Here is a 19,385-nt window from a genome sequence, read left to right on the forward strand (position 1 = left end):
GCCTAATTACATCAACAGATCGGAGACGTAAGTGATAAAATTCACGCTCCTGGGACTGCCTTTAAGGAAGGTTTGCTGCCATTCTTTCATTAACTTTAGTTTAATACATCCATCTGTGTGGTTATCTATATTGCAGAGCATGGCTTGCAGAACATTGTCCCTTCAGTTTATGCTTAGAGTTTTTGATAGGCGAGCATCTTCAGTAAGATTACCCAGCCACAGCCCTCTGTCTGCCTTGAGTTCAGAATGAAGCATCTCTCTTCTTCTTGTCAGATTAACATGAAAACAAGCCCACGTTCCTCTCCACTGCTGCTCTAGGGTTTCCCTGAAGAGAAAACTTGCTGTTTGAGGTTACAGGCGCCAAACTCTGGCCCTCGCCCATGTTAGGCTGCCACTCCGCGCTGACCTACATCCCTATCCCAGGAAAGTCAGTACTGGGGGCATTGCTGTTCCACCCACCCATACTGTCAACCTTCACGTCTGCCTGCCAGAGGATGAAACAGCCCGTGTGACCTGCACGGGGAGGTTCTCTTTTGAGAAGTGACAATGACATCAGTGTACTACGGACTGTTCTAGAAAAGGTGCCCAGGCTAACAACACAAAGAGACAAACCCTCTTTGTCCTTCCAACTAACCTCAGAAGGAGACTTTTCCAGTTCTGTAAGCCCGCAACATCTTTTCTCCAGTGAACAGAAGAAAACATTAGACGGGTACTGGGCGCTACCCAAAGTTGCCTGGTACCATATGCAAAGAAGAGGTTACTGTCAACGCCATAGCACCCTGAACTCAGCATGGCTCCTCTGAATTTGGATTGACCACCCCCATCCCAAAAAAAACCCAAAACCAAAAATCAACCCACTAACCAGCCAGCCAGCCTACCTACCAACCTACCTACCAACCTACCTATCTACCAACCTACCTACCAACCTACCTATCTACCAACCTACCTACCAACCAACCCACCAACCATAAACAAACCAATTAACCAACCAAACAACTAACCAACCAACCAATAAACAAACCTACCAACCAACCAACCAACCAACCAACCAACCAAACAACAAACAAACCAACTAACCAACCAAAGAACCTACCAACCAACCAACCAACAACAACAACAACAACGACAACGAAACAAAAGAAAAAACACCCCAAAACATGCGAATTTGAGCTTTGAGGATAATTCTAAACCTTAACTTCCCCCAAATACTCAACCCGTAAAGCACTTCCTAGCGACTGTTGGTCCATTGACTCCTACAGCACGGTGGCAGTGGGTTCTGTTATAGACATGGAGTTGCCTGGCTTACATCCTTGGATGTAGACGATTCTCTCTAAAGGCCCTCAAGGTAACTGTACAACTCAAAGACTGCTGTTGGAAACACGGTCGGTTTCACAGTGTGGAAATGCACCCGGGGCCACACAAAGCCACTCTTGCTTCATGTACATTTTAACTGTTTTTCCCCACAAACTCGTTCAAGAGGCACTGTGTGAAACCTTCCTGATTTTTTTCCCCCAGTCTGGTCTATTTCTCTCTCCTCAGTTCACCTGTGTTCTCCAAACTGTATTTTCTTTATTAAAGATGATTTGATTTCAGTCTTTATTACATCTCACCCACCATGCTACTGAGAGTGAGACGCACAGATGAAGATCGGAAAGGGTTTAATTTCATGAATCAGGTTTGCTTGGGACATGAAATTGGAGAAAAGAAAAGCTCACGAAATGTAGATAGGAAAATAAAAGGACCCGAGAAGTTGTATGAAGAGATAAAAAATGGGCAGCTGAGACAAACTAAGATGCAACCTTGGAAAAATAACAAGAGGCGTCAGGTTCGTTCCGGGGAGGCTGTTCTGATTGGGGTCTGGTTTGCTCCTCGAAGGCTCCAGCGTTGGAGGCTTAGCGTTCAGTAAGCCCTGGCTGAAGGAAGCAGGTCACGAGAGCATAACCACGAAGGGCATTCGGGGACCATGCCCTGTCTCCTTTCCCTCCCAGCTGCTGTGCTGTGAACTGCTGTGCTATGTAGCAGACACCCCTTCAGGAAATCCACTCTCAGTTCTGGGGCAGTGTGACAGGGACCAAGCTACCAAGGGCCGTATTCTGAAACAGAACCATTTGCAGACTGGGTTTCTTGCTTCCGCACAGGTCCTTGACTGGGAGTGGAGATTCTCCAGACCCTGCAGCATAGGTTGGAGGAGCTGAGGCACACACATCCCCGCTCTCCTCCCCTAGTGGACCTAGGATGTTCTCTCAGGAGGCTTTGCTCTAGGCATTTGAGAGGAACCTCGGGTCTGTCCCTACTCCGTTTGTCCTTCTGGGGGTTGAGACAGAGATGTAACCCTGAGTGCAACATGGCATCGTGCCCACACACCACACCTACCCCAACCACGGTGAAGACACAGGCTTTGACCACTCTGCGTCCCTTGCTGCCCTGTCTTCTTGCTCACCATACAAAATAAAGGCCAACTCTCAAAAGGAGATGCCAAGAGGATTTTAGAAGAAAGCGGTCGGAGTCCCTGGAAATCACCTAGATTCCCATCCAAGCCCTTGGAACTCATCCTTCCCCACAGTCGCAGGGCTAGTGAGGGTCTGCAGGACTCATGACCTTGAGAGCACAGCTTGGCACACCTAAGGCAGCTGGAGGAAAGCCCCAGGGAGAATCCCTTCACAAAGCTGCAGGCCTCTTTGCGATCCATGCCATTGTGGTAACAAGGTGTCCTAGCACCTTGACGGCTCAGGGGGACCAGAGTTCCTGGCAATACCGTCTTTTACGGTGTCCCTGGCTTTCAGGTTAACAGAGGCTCAGTCCTTAATCAGCACAGGAAGGCTGAGCATTGGTGGCTTACTTATTGGGAAGCGGTCCTTGAGTGGTTGGGCATTGAGTGGCTTAAGAATACTTCGCATATGCAAAGTGGTATTTAAATCTGGCCCTGTTGTTTGAATTACACATTTTTCAGCAGGGGTGGAGCAGCGAGGCACTTGTGCAGCAGCAGTGAGCTGCTTACCACAGTAGATGTGGGGATGCGGGCAAATCTACACAGGATCTCAGTAAAGACGACACTGGACACTCACCATTTAGAGGTGAGGAGGCAGACCCAGAGGGCTGAGGTCACTTAACTCCAGTGCTATCGTCTCAAAACGCCTTCATTTCTGAAACCTCGGAGCATCAGGGCCCACAAGCATGGTATCAAACGGCCGATCTCCCGAAACACAAATGCTGGATCACTTTTCTAATAGTCAGCATTAATTTCCCCAAGGTTTTAAAGAGATCTAGTTGGCACAGAAGCTACGTTAAAGAGCCTGCCTGATAACCTTACCTAACTCAAGGACTGTCTGAGGAGTGACTGACAGCCTGGAATGCAGCTGCCCACCCCACCCCCACCCCTGCCCCCCAGCCAGCCAGCTAGGGTCCAGAGGCTTTCCCACAACTCACACTGTGACAGTATCTGTTACTCTCTGGAAGAAAGCCAGCATTTCTGAGTAAAACATATCAGACCTAACAATGTGAATATTCTTATTCCAGAAAGCCGGCTGAGCATTCAATGAGATCTTACAGTAATGAGCAGGCGGGAACTGGGAAATGAGACTTGACTTTGGCACAGCAGGAAGAGAGGGGGGGGGGCTTTTCACTGGGGCCCTGAGAATGCGAGATGGAAACACCCCTCAGTAAGCTGGAGGTGAATGACCGGGGGTCTGCACGCTCAACAAATCTGGGGCGTTTGCTCTGAACATCTGGGGTTGCAGCTTAGTTTCCCAGAAAACCTTATTATCTTGGGTCACAGGGTGTCTGACTGCTCGACCATGTCTAGGTTCACTGGCTGATGACAGTTACACTCTTCTGGAGAAAGCTTGGTTCTACGTGTGGAGCTGGATCTGGGTGGCAGACACACAGACACAGCACAATCAGGTTCAGACTGTCATCACAGCGCCCTTCTGGAGGGCTGGCGTCCCCTCCTCCACACCTGTACACAGTCTCCCTGGCTGCCTTGTAAAACCTGTGACTTCAACCACCAAGACACGTGAGTGACATATGACTTTATCATCACTGGTTCATCAATACTTTGGGGGGGGTTATTTATTGTTCATTTTTATTTTATGTGTATCAGTGTATATATATATGTGTGTGTATATATAATATGCATATGTATATAATATATGTGTGTGTGTGTGTATGTATGTATGTATGTATGTATGTATATGTATATGTATATGTTAACTGAATTCGGTTCTGGTGCCAGAAGAGGGCGCTCTTATGAAAATGGGAGTTGTGACAGCTGTGAGCCACCATGGTGGGTTCTGGGAATAGAACCTGGGTCCTCTCCAAGAGCAGCAAGTGCTCACAACTTCTGAGCCATCTCTCCTAGCTAAGAAATCTTTATATTGTACCTGCTACATAGCAGTCATTGTTGACATTCTGTGGAAACCCTAGTGAAGAAAACTAAAATGTTGTCTTTGTGGATTGTACACACAATGTCTCCTCCCCAAAGCTGTGATCAACCCAATAACCTAGCGAGAAGTACCGTGGCGTTTACTTTAGCTCGGAGTTCCATGGGAGAGGCAGGATCATGCAGCTGGGACTCTGGATGTCTAAGAACAGGAAGCAGAGGGCAGACAAAAAGCAGTGCTGGGCTAAAAACCTCAAGGCCTCAGGGACCCACTTCCTCTGCTGAGGCTCTGTCTCCAGAAGACTGTACAACCTTCCGAAACAGTGTCACCATAGCGGAACAAAGTGTCCAAACCCTTGGGCCTAAGAGGGGCATTCCCATGCAACCCACAATAGTTCATTTCCGAGTTCCCACTTGGACTTCAGACTCTGGTCCTCAGTTTCTCCTCGGACCCTGTGCCCCCAGACCGGAAGCCAGCGTGAGCTGACCGCATCTCCTCACTACCACCCCTGCAGCTCTAGCCTCTCTTCTACAGTTCAGCAACCCCAACTACACAGAGACGACATAGACTACAAAACTAAACAACGCCACCGTCCGAGAGGCCCCACTTCCTCTGTGACGCTTCTTCAACATGTCCTCTTAGCCGCGCAGCTGGGAAGTGACTGTCTAGACTCTTGTTTCCAAGATGCTTTGTTATTTCTTATAGGTCGTGTTTGTATGTGTGTGTGTGTGGGGGGGGTCAGAGGCCAAAATGCAAGAGTCATTCTTCTTCAAGGGAACTGAACTCAAGTCTTCAAATTTGGCAGTAAAGGCCATTACCCACTGAATTTAACCCCATTACCCATTGTCGCCCCAGAAATGCTTTCTCAGATGCCCATCTCAGCCCTGCCTCTTTTTTTAGCTTTTTCGCTATCTCTCTCTCTCTCTCTCTCTCTCTCTCTCTCTCTCTCTCTCTCCTTCCTCCTCCCTCCCTCCCTCCCTGTCTGTCTCCCTATCTCTCTATCTCTCTGTCTCTCTTTCTCTGAAGGGCTTTTCTTTAATATTCTGGGTGGGGTAAACTCCAAGCTCAAAAGTCCTTTGCTTTCTGGCTTCTGGGTTCAGATTAGCTACCTGACCTCTTTATCTTGTTTTCCTAGACATTATGTGCCTCCTCCCCCAGTTCCAATCTCACCTATCAGGGTCTCAGACAGACCTGTGCCTCCTCCCCCAGTTCCAATCTCACCTATCAGGTCCCAGACAGACCTGTGGCCCCTCCCCCCAGTTCCAATCTCACCTATCAGAGTCTCAGACAGACCTGTGGCTCCTCCCCCCATTTTAGCCCCACCTATCAGAATCTCCTCAAGCTCCCAGGTCGGACCTGAAGATAGCCTCCCTGTAGGTCCTGGGCATTGCAGCCAGCCCCTCTGCTCTGCATCACTGCCAGGTGTAGGACAGTCCCACCGCTGCTTTTTATTTACTTCCTGTCTCTTTTTTGAATTCAGTCTCAAGGGAAATGGAAGCATTGGGGTTTGTCCTGCCACCCTACGTCTAGCCTAGTGCCTGGAACGCACAAGGGCTTACTTGGATTTGCTGAGAGGATCCATCTTTCAAACACTGAAAATGAGAAGCTTGCAATCTCAAGACATTTTTGATGGTACGTCTAGGACTGTTAAGTTAGATATTAGGAATCTTTATTTTTGCAAACAGGAGAATCAGAAGACGCTCCCCTCCTCCCCCTCCCCTGGAGGATGTCTTAGCTTAACTTCAATCTCTCTTTCCTTTAATATTCAATTTGTGTGTATTTGGCCTCAGTTAAATCACAGACATTGGCCTTGGAAGGATGGAGGGAAGGTTGGACTTTGCTTCACTTCCTATTCACGGATCACCTCGAATGAGACTCAGTCTTCCTGTGACAGGTGCCTTAAGTGACCTCACATGTGGATGTGCAACCTTGAGAGTTTAGACATGTGCTTTGGGTCCCTCCCTCCCTCCCTTTCCCTCTCCCTCCCTCCTCCCTCCCTCCCAACCGCATATCCTGCCTGAATGTTTCTGTCCTTTCTGTCAAAATCCTCATTTTTAATGCTCAGTTTTCCTCAGGGTCTCGTCTGTGAACTCTCCCTCATGCAGGATCTGCAGAGCTGTCCTCTCTGCTCCAGTGGCCCTCTGCTCTGTTCATTTTGTTCAGTAAACCTATGCAAGTGCCTGCTACATACCAGGTACCAATTCTGGACTAGGGATGTGCCAGAGAGCAATACATCTGTGTAAATATGTAACCGTACTAGTGTGGTTTGTGTTGTAAGTACAATGAGACACAGCTTAACAGAAATGCCCATGTTGGAGGCTTGGACTATAGAGTAAGACCTTGTCTCAAGAGCCGGAGAGGGGAGGGGGAGGGGGGGGGGGGGGGGAGAGGGCAGAGAGGGAGAGAGAGAGCAGAGAGAGAGAATATATATATATATATATATATATATATATATATATATATATATATAATGCAAAAGGCAGTGAGAACCAAAGGAAGGAAGCAATGGGTGGAGGAGGATAACAGAAGCGAGTGAGGCTGAAGAGCTGGGAAATGTGAGGCCAGCAGCCTGTGCACGAGGGCCAAGCCTCTAGCCAGAGCACTAAAAAGAAAAAACTTCAAGATAGCGGTAGTGTAGTAGCAAAGCAGGCTGGGGTTAGCCTGTGTGGGAGGTCCAGGGAGGAGCTCCATCCTTTGCACCACGGGAGGGTCTCCTGTGGGGGAACAATGACATGCGTGACTTGTTTTGAGATCTCTCTGGCTGTTGTTGGCAAGTCTGTCCTACCCCTCTCCAGACTGTGAATCTGTGGAGTAGATCCTGGGGGAGGGGAGGCTTGACTCGTGTTTATCATGATCCGGTGCAGAGTGCTGCCCAGAAAATCCTTGTCAAATTAACAGAGACAGCCTGCACTGTCCTGGCTGCAATTATGATTCTTCTCGTCTTTGCAGGGAGGCTCCCTTGCCAGCTGCTGGAAACCAGTTCTCTCTTCCCATTAGGATTCCTCTCAGGCTTCCCTGTCACTGCAGGGCTGTCATCTGACTTCCTGTCTCCCGGCCAGGTCTACTCCCTGCCCTGTGGACTGAATTCTTAAAATCACTGCTCTGTACCAGAGAGAGTGTGCTGCTGTGTGGGCTGAGGACAGGGTGGGCTGGCAGGGAAAGCAGAGCTTCTCTACTACACAGGGTTCTGACCAGTAGACTTGTACTGACTACTCTCGTGGGTGGCACATCATGGACACAGCACCCCATCTGCTCAAAAGTGTAATGGGGGGTAGCACTCTCAGAACCCCCTTGGCTGCTGTACAGTTCTGATGAAGATTCAAGGCCGTTGGTGTGTGCGATTTTATTGAACTTACGCTACAATTCCTCAGAAGGGCGTGGCTCACCACGTTAGACCGTGTCTAACTTGCACACAGCGATGGGACTGTGTGAATACTGAAAGAGCTCAGAACACCTTGTTGAATTACCCGCTGTCTCGAGCTCTGCAGATGTCACTTCTCCCTGTTTCCCTGAGCTGGACCTGAAGGTGTTCCCCACCAGAAATGCCTGTCCCAGGACAGCCAGGGACAGTGGGATACCCCCAGGGCTTTACATGGTTCAATTGGCATCTGACTGACCCACTGTGCATGTTTTATCAACTGAAAAATTCAAGAGCGAAGGTACAGCAGGCGACACTACCTCACTTCCATGGATTCTTGACAACTTCCTGCAGTTTCTTATCAAATCAATCAGTGCCCTTCTGCTATGAAGTTCAATCCTTTTACCTCCATGTTTAGCATTGTGATACAGAGTATGAGGTGTGTAGGTTGATGTCATTATGCAGGTGAGGGCTGGCACAAGTTAGATCAAGGCCATGATTGGACAGTAAAAGAATAAGGCGGGGGGGGGGAGAGGGCAGCGGCAAAGTTTTTGTGGGGAGGGAGAGAAGGAGAAGCAACAGGGAGGCAGACGTAAACGATCCTTACTGTGCATCTCTACACAGATACAGGTTGTTATGAATATTTCTTAAGGGATGGATTTCTATAGGCAGATTTATCTTATCTAGGTGGGCGGTTTATATCCTTAGCAATTGGCTGTAAGTTAATTGTGTGGATGTACTGTACACTGAGTATTTAACATATAAATCTGGTTGCTGGGTTACAGTTTGTTGAGTCTTGATATTACTGGGTAGCTGGGACCAGAGTTCCAGGCTGGCCAGGGCTGGCCAGGGTGACCAGCAATGGGAACGGAGCAACCGCCTGGGTCCGAGTACCAGGGGCCCAGCGTGGGGCTGTGACAGGTGGGAACCGGTCATACCCATTTTTAATTATACCAAAACAGAGGTGCAGGGTCCCCACAGTGGGGACAGCCTCACTGCTGGATACCGCACTTCCGACACGCAGTAGCCACAGCACAAGGGACCATAAAGAGATGCACGGTAAAAGACGGAGTTCATGGCCCTCCTATAGGAATGCTAAGTAGAAGGTAAGGACGATGGACTGGGCTCCCGCCCTGGCAATGTGCCCCAACCCTCTGGAGCCGAAGCCACAGGTTTCTGCTTACAGTGTGGGCAGCAAAGGTGGTGGCTGTCTGGATGTGTACTGATTTAGCTGTGTGCCTTGAACTGCAAGTGCATGGCTTGCCCTGCCATGGAAACATTTTCAAAAGTGTCTTATTAAGCCCCCCGCCACAAATCTTTAAAATGTGTTTTAGCTAAAAAAAAAAAAAAAAAAAAAAAAAGAAGCAGTTACATAATTGGCTTCATTAGATCCAATTACATAATCAGTGTAGATTAAAAGAATGGAGCCAGAACATGTAATTTCATAGTTATAACACGTAACATTAATGAAGGAAATCCAGTTGGGGAAAGGCACTGTCAAGCCACACATAAATCTCAGGCAACTTGAGGTCTTCCATGAACCTAAGCGTCCCCTGCCCTCGGGGGCTGCTGCTCGCAAATGCGGTTTAACTAAACAGGACAGATTTCAAGTCGTGGACTGAAATCAGCGTGTGGAGAGCCCTTAGTCTTTCTCGCTCCTCCTGTGGCTACAGTGGTGGGCGAGTGGTGAGCTTTTTTTTTTTTTTTTTTTTCCCCACAGAAAAGGTGACGCCACTTCTGAGGGCTCAGCTTGACTGGACTTAGAGTCACCTGGAGGGTGCATGTCTGGGTGAGTCTGTGAGTGCATTCCCAGAGGGGCTTTCCTTGAGGAGGAAAGGGCCACCCTAAGGTGAGTCACCCCCTCGTGGGCCGGAGGCCACAGACTGAATATAAAGGGGAAAGGGTGGACAGAAGCTAAGCACTTGCGTCCTTCTGCGCCTGCCTCCTGACTCACCAAGGGAGTGGCCTCACATATTACCACCACCACCACGCCATGCACGATAAACTAAGCTCCCTGAACCATGAGCCAGCACAAACCCTTCCCCTCTTAAGTTGCTCTTTGGGAATTCTATCACAGTGAGAGACTCTTTCTCGGTGGTATCCCTTCTTGAGGCCAAGTTTAACCGATATCCCCGCCCACTCCTGCTCCCCTGCTGAGGGAGTCAGGCATCCTCCTGTGGATGTACATGGGAGGCTGGCGCTCAACTGCAGCACCATGGGGGGAGAGGTCACATTGAAAGACAATGTGGGTGACATAATCCTGTGTGGCACCTTCACCTTCTGGTTTTAAGGAGAAGAAACAGCGCTTTCATGATGAGAAATTCAAATTTCAACCTCTTTTCATAACTACTCTTGCACATGTTTCTACAAATTATATCCAGCTAGCAGAGGGCTGAAATGAAATTATTCATTCATTCCTTCATTTGCTGGTTTTTTTTTTTTTAATTCACCAGCAAATGCTTCAAGCTTCCCCGAGGAAATGACGACTTCTCCTTCTGTATACTAAAGCTTTAGCACAGTTGGTAGCCTGGTGGGGATAGCCCGTGTCTCCTGAATTGCTTCTTATACCTGTTTCAGGTATCAGCTGCCCCAGTAGTGTGCAGAACAAGGAACCACAGCATGCTAGTGTAAGTTCAGTGAATTTACAGTTTGTGTGTATGTGCATTAAAACAGACGACCACGCTAAGAAAAAAAATCTGAGATTTGGGAAGTGATTGTCATTTAAGAGCTGAAGGAGCAGAGGGGCTTAGAAGTGTGATGATATTCTATTGAGTGGCCCCTAAAAGCCATGGTCACAGGACAGGCAGCCAAAGGGTCCGAGGGACAGACAGTGGCATCAGGGCACCATGAGATCGATAAGATTCCCCGAATACACAGGGACCTCCTTGTACGCCCAGCACTGGTTTGGTCTGGGATGTTTGGTCAGATTGAGTAGCAAATTATCAGAAGCCCCCTAACTCATCTCTGCAGGTGACATTGAGTGTGGGAGAATGCCCCCCCATTGTTACAGAGGGTAGCATGCACACTTTCTTCAACAGTCTCTGTTCTGTTCGCTGCTCCTCAGACACCCCCTTTCCTTGGGTTAGCAGGGAGAGCAAACAGGCTTCATGGTGCTCAAAGGCTGTTACCTGGGAAAGCTGGGAGTCCCTACATGTTCACCCAACTTGCTGAATTCTGCCTCTCAACCCCTGCTTTCCTGGATGCTTTCCTTTCTCATGTCGTGTCCCCAGGGAACACTAGTGACAAGTGGCATTCCTCCCATCACCAAGGAAGGTTTGCTTGCCAGGAAAAAATGTGCACACATGACCTTGAGCTACCAACACCTTCCTTGACCACCTCCCAGAAGTATCTGTTTCGTCCGTGCCCTGGTTATTAAGAAGCACGTTTCTAGGGTTCTCATTGAGACAGGGGAGTTCTCATTAAAATTAGATAGACTCTGTCACTGGTCAGGCACAGAAGCACAAGCAAGCTTTCTAATTCTAACCCCGAGAAGCACTGTGAGCTTGTTGTGATTAGGATTTGGATATGGAATCGCAGGGGCTAGACTCTCTGTTGGAGGGTCAGGATCACAAGCCCTGCCCCTGCTCCCCATAAAGCCTGGAGTAACAAAGTCTCTGAGTGTGCAATGTACAGGCATTCAGTTTTACAAAATCGAGACCCTTCAACGTGAACTGTCTTGTTTGCGATGGACTTAAGCTAATATGCCATCCCCCTCCCATCCATTAAAATTCAGGGAAGAAGCCTGTTCTCTCAGAGTCTTGCAGCCGGGACAAGACTTTCTGTGGCCTAAGCCCGTGGGCCCTATCTCTCCTGGAATGCTCTGGGAAAAGGCTCTGACGTATGAGGGCATGGACAGGACTGTGAATAAGAGCTGAGATAGTCAGACACTCAAGAGGGATCGCCTGACAAAATCTGCTTGGAATGTCCAGGCTGACGATGGCGTCAGGTCTCCACTGTAGATCTCTCTGCAGGGAGAGATTTCCATCTCACAGAACCCAGAGTCCACACCTGCCCTCCCTCCCGGCCTCTTGAGGCTGTGAACTCCAACACTGACGTCCCAGCCCTGCCCCTGGAGCCTCTGCTGTCTTCTTACTCATCTGCTGTGTGTCTGTCTTCAGTCTCCTAAGCAGAAGGTTTCCAGCCATCCTTTGGCCTCCCCGCCCCTCTCTCCACGCTGCCTCCCTTCACTTGCCTTGCCAGGCTGACCTATCGGCTTTGACCTCTGTGGGCTGTCACAGTAAGAACTATTTAAGTCCCTACCCTTGCCAGGGATGGTGGCTGTACAGACCTATATTGCCAGCACTAAGAGAGTGAAGGCAGCAGGATCGTGAGTTCCAGAACAACCTGGATGACACATCTAGGCCTCGTGTCAAAGCAACGCATGGGACGAGATCACTGAGAGCAACAGTCCGTGCACCGTACCAGGCAGGGCCGCGGGGTCCCTGAGTGGACACACTATTGTCTGTGGGGAGAAAGCAGCGGTTTCTCCACTTCACACGATGCTAAGAGGTAGGTAGGTTCAGGACTCACTGACAAGCCCCAGGGCCTCTAAGCAAAGCTGAGGTTCCCCAAATTTCACTGACCTAAAGATTCATGAGTCTCCACTTCCTCGGACAACTTCTTCTCCTAGCAGAGGGGCCTATACCACTGACACATCACCTTCCTCCCATGCCCAGGCTCTGGTGCCAGGCATGTCTGACCCTTCTCCCCACCCTCCCACGGTGTCACCTCACTCGCACTCATTGCTAGATGCTATCTGTGGTGCTATCTTCTCCTTGCCCACAAGCTTGTACCCTGACGCCATGCTAGGCCACACCACTTCCTTGGCAATAAGTGGTGACCATCAGTGGACTTCTGTTACTGGTGAACCTATACACAGATGCCAACATTTGCTACTTAAGTGGCTTTTCTGCCGTCTCTCAGAACTTCCTACAAGTGAGTCACAGTCGTGAACAGTGAGACTGGGGAACGAATGAGGCCCTGAGTATTGATCAACCTTGATTGTCGATTTGATTGGATGGATAAGCACCTGAAAGATAGGTAGGGCCCACGTGGGTGTGACTGTGGATTAATACACTGGTGGATTTCCTATCTGAGTAGACTATTGGAAGGTGAAGTCTCACTGGAAGAGGTGTTACTGGGACATATCCCTAGGGCCTCCATCTTGCCTGGTCCCCTTCCTGTTCCTTTCTGCTTCTTGTTGACCAAGCTGCAGACAGCTCTGCTCTCTGTTGGCCATTAGGTGAGCAGCCTCCTGTGTCATACAGCACTGCTATGATTCCTTGCTTTGCACTGGGTCCCAAAGACAGAGGCAGGTGGTCATGGACTGAACCCTGGGAACCATGAGCAAAACAAATCTTTCAGTTCTAGATGACGGTTCAGTAGGCAAAGCGTTTGCTGTTTGGAAGCACAAGGACTCAAGCTTGGATCCTTAACATCTATGTAAAAGCCAGGCGTGGTGGCATGTGTGCCTGCAATTCCAGCGCTAGGGGCATAGGGTGGACATGAGTGGGTGCTTGGAGCTCACTCAGCCAATCTAGCTGTGATGATAAACTCTAGGGTCATAGTCACTTTTCTGTTGCTGGGATCAAGTCCTCATGACCAAGGCAACTTAGAGAAGAAAAGGTTTATGGGGCTATGGAACCAGAGGGTTAGAGTCCATAATGACTATTATGGTGGGGAGCACGGCAGCAGGCGGGCAGGCACAGGCAGGCAGGCAGACATGGTGTGGAACGGTAGCTAAGCACTCTCATATTGATCCACAAGACAAGGTAGAGACAGCGAACTCGGAACGGTACTGGCTTTTGACACCTCTCAGCCCACCTCAGTGACACACCTCCTCCAACAAGGCCACGCCTTCTGAACCTTCTCAAAACAGTTCCACCAGCTGCAGATCAGTAGTCAAGCATATGAACGTGTGGGGCTGTTCTCATTCAAACCCCCACATCTACATTTGATGAAAGACAAATACAATGTAGAGTAACACAATGAGATGCCTGGTGCCAACTTCTGGCCTCTACATGTGCACACACACCGACACGCATACTAACCCCTACCACAGGTGAGTGCATGGACTCATGCACCCCAACCCCCCACATCTTTCTTCCAAGGTCTCTCAAGCACTTGTCACAGTGATGGTGAAAACTGACCGATATCTCTGAGGGTCTGAGTGACTGACTTCCATTCTAGCTGCTCCTTTCAGGAACTCATGGATTGAGTAGACAAACCCCATCTGCACAGCCCTACCCTGTGTTTCACTCATCAGGACACACAAGATACAACAAGTCTAAGACAGACAGAATAAGGTCTGACCTGTGTATCTATCATTCCCCAGGACACAGACACAATCAGATCTCTGTGTGTATTTACTACTCTCCAGAACACAGAGATACAACAAGTCTAGGACATATAGACAGAATGAATCCTGCCTTGTATATTTATCATTCTCCAGGACACACAGACATATACCTCCCATCAGCTTTCCACACTGAATATCACTCTATGACTTTCAGCCCCTACAGATTCTCATCCCATGACTGGGCAGACCTGGCACATTCACGTTCAGTTGGTGGTTCCTCACGCTTGAACTCTGAGTTCTACGGAAGAGGGGTGCCTCACCCTTTGCACTGAGTTCTATGGAAGAGGGGTGTCTCATCCTTTGCACTGCATTCTCTGAAATCTTTTGATGCAAAAGACTTCATGGGAGCCAAATAAATACAAAATTATTCAATGTACTTAATCTTTGAGATAACAGCCAGAGGGTGTGGGGGGCATCTGTAAGTTCTGCACCTTAGATGCGTTTTCTCCTAACGAGTGGATGGAAACGTTCCCCACAAATGCTATCTAGGATGTGTAACTGCATCCATGGGCAAGTGCCTAAGGGTACTGGTTACATTTCCCCCACATTTAGAAGAGGAAGAGGAAAGAAGGGTAAATGTGGGGAAAGAGACACATCCGTTGATTCTGTCCATGTCAAAGGAAGAATGGAGAGGTGGTAACAACAATTGGACATCCAAAATGAAGAAGTCAGAAAGGCCAATTTGTACATAACCTTCTGGAGACATATGGGTACTGACAGGCAGGCGAGCAAATCAACACTGTGCCAACCTATACTTTAACTAAGTCATCACCCAAATAGATGGACAGATGGATGGATACATTGAGGGATGGAAAGTGTGTGTGTGTGTGTGTGTGTTTGTGTGTGTGTGTGTGTGTGTATACACACATATACATGCACATAGGTGGGTAGAAGATGGATGGATTGTTAAATATATAGATGATAGGTAGATGGATAGATAGATTGGATGGATGAATGGATTGGATTAGATGATCGGTGGATGGATAGACAGATGGGTAGATGATGGACAGAAGGACAGGCTGTGACCAGTATCGTGTCTTTGTTTCTTTAAATAAGTGACCTACTCCCTCAGGGTCAAGTCTAGAAACACTCTCCCTAACATCTTTCCTTACTTTCTTCTCCTTACCCTGCCTGCCTTACCACACTATTTACCTGTCTCTCACACAAAGGTGCTGACAAAACACTACTCCTAGGACTGAGCCAAAGGGCTAGTCAGATGCCCTCTAATGCCAGAAGCCAGCCACCAGCTCCCCTAGAACACCGGCGGTGTTCCCAAACACAGGACTTCTTGAATTATTAGTTCTGGAAACTCAAGAAATCTCTTGATTCTTGTGTTTGCAAGTGACAATGTCAAGGTTCCAGATTTGGGACTTGAGAGATCCAGTGATGGGATCCATTGATGATTAAGAATCTCAGGAAGCTTGGGATTAGGGTTTAGGGGTCAGGGGTCAAAGACATCAACTAGAAGCTCTCCACTACACAGATTACCACTGGAAAGATGCTATGTACGCACCAGGGACAGATTTATTTAGATAAGAAGGATGACGTCAGAAATGTGGAAATTCTCCAGTGATTGACAGGCCTATTTAAAGGCTCACAAAAACCCAGAGCTAGAACACTTCTTGCTTGAGAGGAGGGCAGGGGATAGATGGACACTAAAGGCCTCTGAGCTGTGATACAGTCACAGCTTGGGGATCAGGACCAGCCAGGGCAGCCTTACTCACTGTGATCATCTGAGCCACGTAGCTCTCAGGCCCTGTGTATTCCGTCGGGTCCTTCACCTTCACCAGGACGATGAAGTACAAGTAATGCCACATGTTGTGCTCTGACTTGATGTGCTCCTCAAAGGACACCGTCTTGTTATCAAACTTGTCCCTCTCCAGGCCTGCGAAACACAGCAAACATCAGGAGGCTTGGGATCAGGGTACGTAATTTTTCTTTTAATCAGGACTTCCTTAGCATAAAAATCAGACACAGCCATTACTGAAAATCAACAACGAACCTGTCTTCTGGGGAAGCGTGCCACTTTAAAATGTTGTTATAATTGAAAGCAACAATGTACAAAAGCCCTCGACCAAAGGTCTGTGGTTAATAGGCTTGGGAGACCAGGATTCAAGAGCTGGAAGCATTCACCACCCAAGCCAGGTGATCAGAGTTTGATCCCTGGAATCCGTGAAAGGTCCAGTCCAGTAGCATGACTTTGTAATGCTATCATGCCTCCTGTGAGATGGGAGGCAGAGACAGGAGAGTTGCCCGGAAGCTCACAGGCTTCAGAAACACATAAGAGACCCTGCCTCAAAACAAGGGGGAAGGCAGGAAGTGACTCCAAAGTTGTCCTCTGATGTGCATATGTATGTATTTTGACACGTGTATGTCTGTACTCACACAACTGGTGCAAAAGCACACACACATGAGTGCATGCGCACACACAGGCATGAACACACACACACACACACACACAAAGATTTTAAAAATAAAAAAAAATTAGACTACTGGCTCATCGTGGCAGAACAACAAAATGGATTCCTTTCTATTTAAGCCTTGGGTTAAGGGAAAGTAGCTGAACGGTGTCTTCAGAGTCACTTGCAACCAGCCAGAGCCTTCCATCAGAGACAGCCATTGTGCAGGGACAATGGCACTCCTCTGGGCCCCCAGACCACCATACTTGGGGAAGTTGGGGATGGGTGGCCATTTCAGTTCAGGGAGTTCTCCTTAGAGTTCACTACTGCTGTGAAGAAACACCATGGCCAAAAGCAAGTTAGGGAGGAAAGAAAGGGGTTGTCTGGCTTACACTTCCACACCAAAGTCCACTATTGAGGGAAGCCAAGGAGAGAACTCAACCAGAACAGAGACCTGGAGGCAGCTGCTGATACAGAAGCCATAGGGGAGCTGCTTTTGGCTTGCTCAGCCTACTTTCTGATAGAACTTAGGACCACCAGCCCAGGGATGACCCCACCTACAATGAGCTGGGCCCTTCCCAACAATAACTCATTAAGAAAATGCCCTACAGACTTGCCTACAGCCCAATCTTATGAAGGCATTTTCTTAATTAAGGTTCCTTTCAGCTTGTCCCAAGTTAACATAAAACTAGCCAGCATAATTGATCCCTTGTCACCTTGACACACAAACACCTCACTGTAAAGTCATAACCTTTCATCCCCAAGATCACACATTAACTAATATAAACACCACAATATATAAAACATTTCACAAACTTAAAAGTCCCACAGCCTTACAAATTCAAATACTTTAAAGTCCAGCCTTTTTTTAAAAAAAAAATTTCAAAGTCTCTCAAGTGTAGATGGGCTCATATAAGATTAAAAAAAAAATAAGCTAAATACTTTATTTCAAGAGGGAAGAGTCAGAGCACAGTCACGATCGGATCAAAGCAAAATCAAACTCCAACAGTAAAAATAACTCAGCGTCCAGTATCTGGGACTCATTCATGATCTTCTGGGCTCCTCTAAGGGGCTTGGGTCACTTATCTAGCTCCGCCCTCTGCAGCACATATAACTTGCCTTCTAAGCTTGGGCAGGCTCCACCACACTGCTGCCGCTGCTCTTGGTGGTCATCCCATGCTACTGACGTCTCCAAAATGCTGGAGCTTTCTGCTGCAACTGGGTCTTACTTTCACCAATAGCTTCTCCTGGGCTCTCTTCATGGTGCCCATGGTGCTCTTCTCTGCATAACCCTTTGATACTGGGCCTTCAACTGCTACTGAGGCTGCACCTTCACCACCAGCATGCTCACCCAGTGTCAAGCCTCAGCTGCTTTACATGACCCCTTCCCGCCTTCAAAAGTAGTAGCACCTGGGTGACTCTTAGGCCATCAATTTTGGCTGCCAAGACAAGGTACAACCTCAGCCACCTCTCGAACACAGCTTCTGTGTGCTGACACTCATGACATACTTGCCAGAAGAGATCACCTGAGTGATGCAGATCATTCCTAATCACCGCTTATTTCTCAGCTCCAACTAGCCAGCATCCCTTGTCAGCAAAGCAAGGGTTCCACTTCAGCTGTGCCGGTCTCCTGCAAATCACGGCTGATGCTCCCGCCCCAGCTAACCAGAACCACAGCGCCTCAATTCAAGTAACAAGTGGCCTCCATAGTCTTTGAACTTCCCTTTGAAATGTCACGAGCCAGGCTCCATCTTCTGCGTTGAGTTCAACATTTTTGTCTTCCAAGCTCCCACAGAACCTCCCACTGTGCTCTCAACACGCAGTGGCTTTTGTAGGCCAAAGTTCCAAAGCCCTTCTACAGTCCTCCCCCAAACACATTCATGTCCTACTTAGTAACCCTACTGCTGTGGTAGACCACCATGACGGAAAGCAAGCTACGGAGGAGTTTACTTGGTTTCCACCTCACTGTCCGTCGTTGAAGGAAGTCAGGGCAAGAACCTGGAGGCAGAAGCTGAGGCAGAGGTCATGACCGGTGCTGCTCACTGGTTGGCTCACGCTGCTCTCTTATAGAACCCAGGGCCACCAGCCCAGGGGTGGCACCACCCACAGTGGGCTTGGCCTTTCACACCCATCACTAATTAAGAAAACGCCCTGCAGGCTTGCCTACAGCCCAGTCTTATGGAGACTTTTTTTTTTTTAAGGTGAGGTTCCCCCCTCCCAGACTCTAGCTTACTTCAAGTTGAGACAGAACCAGCCAGCACACAGGGCCACATTTCCAGCTTCTGGCAGAATCGTGGGAAGAATCTGAGTAGTCAGATTTTCCTTTAGAAGCTAAGAAGCTTATTAGAGAAAGCGAATGGGGCCGAAGAGAAACGTCTGTGGAAAACTGAGTCTTACCAGCGTGGGGACGAGATGTCAGGGTTGGGTTCACCTTAGCTGTTCAGATATCGGGGAAGGGGTGAGCAAACTGAATTTCCAATCCTGGCTACTACTCCTCTGGAGCATGTTTCAAACGCCACTCAGGCGTGAAGTCACAAAAGAAAAACATTTTAAGATATCCGTCCCCATGGATGAGTTGACTTTTTAAATTGCATTACTGGATGTTTTTAATGAAGACGGTATAACTTCCAACTGTGCCTCCTTTCACCTGACCAATACCGCAGTGAGCTCCTGTCCCCTTGCTCCCCACAACCTCCCTCTCTCTATTTAGCGGCCACTTCACTGCTGTCTACAACACAGGCCTGGGAATCATCCTGGCATCTCTCTGCTTCCCAAACACGCCATACCCAATGCACACTGAAATACCTGTTTCTTCCTTCAACACAAATCCACGTCTATGTTGAACATCTGCTGATGCCCTTATATGTGGGTCATCTCACTGGCTGCCTGGA

General features: G+C 48.5%; 1 protein-coding gene across 1 annotated transcript in view; it reads right to left on the minus strand.

Annotated features, from left to right (window-relative positions):
• Nucleotides 1-19,385, minus strand: part of Itpr2 (inositol 1,4,5-trisphosphate receptor type 2) — a 387,801-nt gene that overhangs the window by 19,491 nt on the left and 348,925 nt on the right. Inside the window, exon 55 of the mRNA XM_032905407.1 lies at nucleotides 15,820-15,980. Within this exon, the coding sequence (XP_032761298.1) occupies nucleotides 15,820-15,980 (161 nt within the window). The remainder of the gene's footprint in view (nucleotides 1-15,819; nucleotides 15,981-19,385) is intronic.

This window comes from Rattus rattus, chromosome 6 (genome assembly GCF_011064425.1).
Source record: "Rattus rattus isolate New Zealand chromosome 6, Rrattus_CSIRO_v1, whole genome shotgun sequence".
NCBI classification, from domain to species: domain Eukaryota; kingdom Metazoa; phylum Chordata; class Mammalia; order Rodentia; family Muridae; genus Rattus; species Rattus rattus.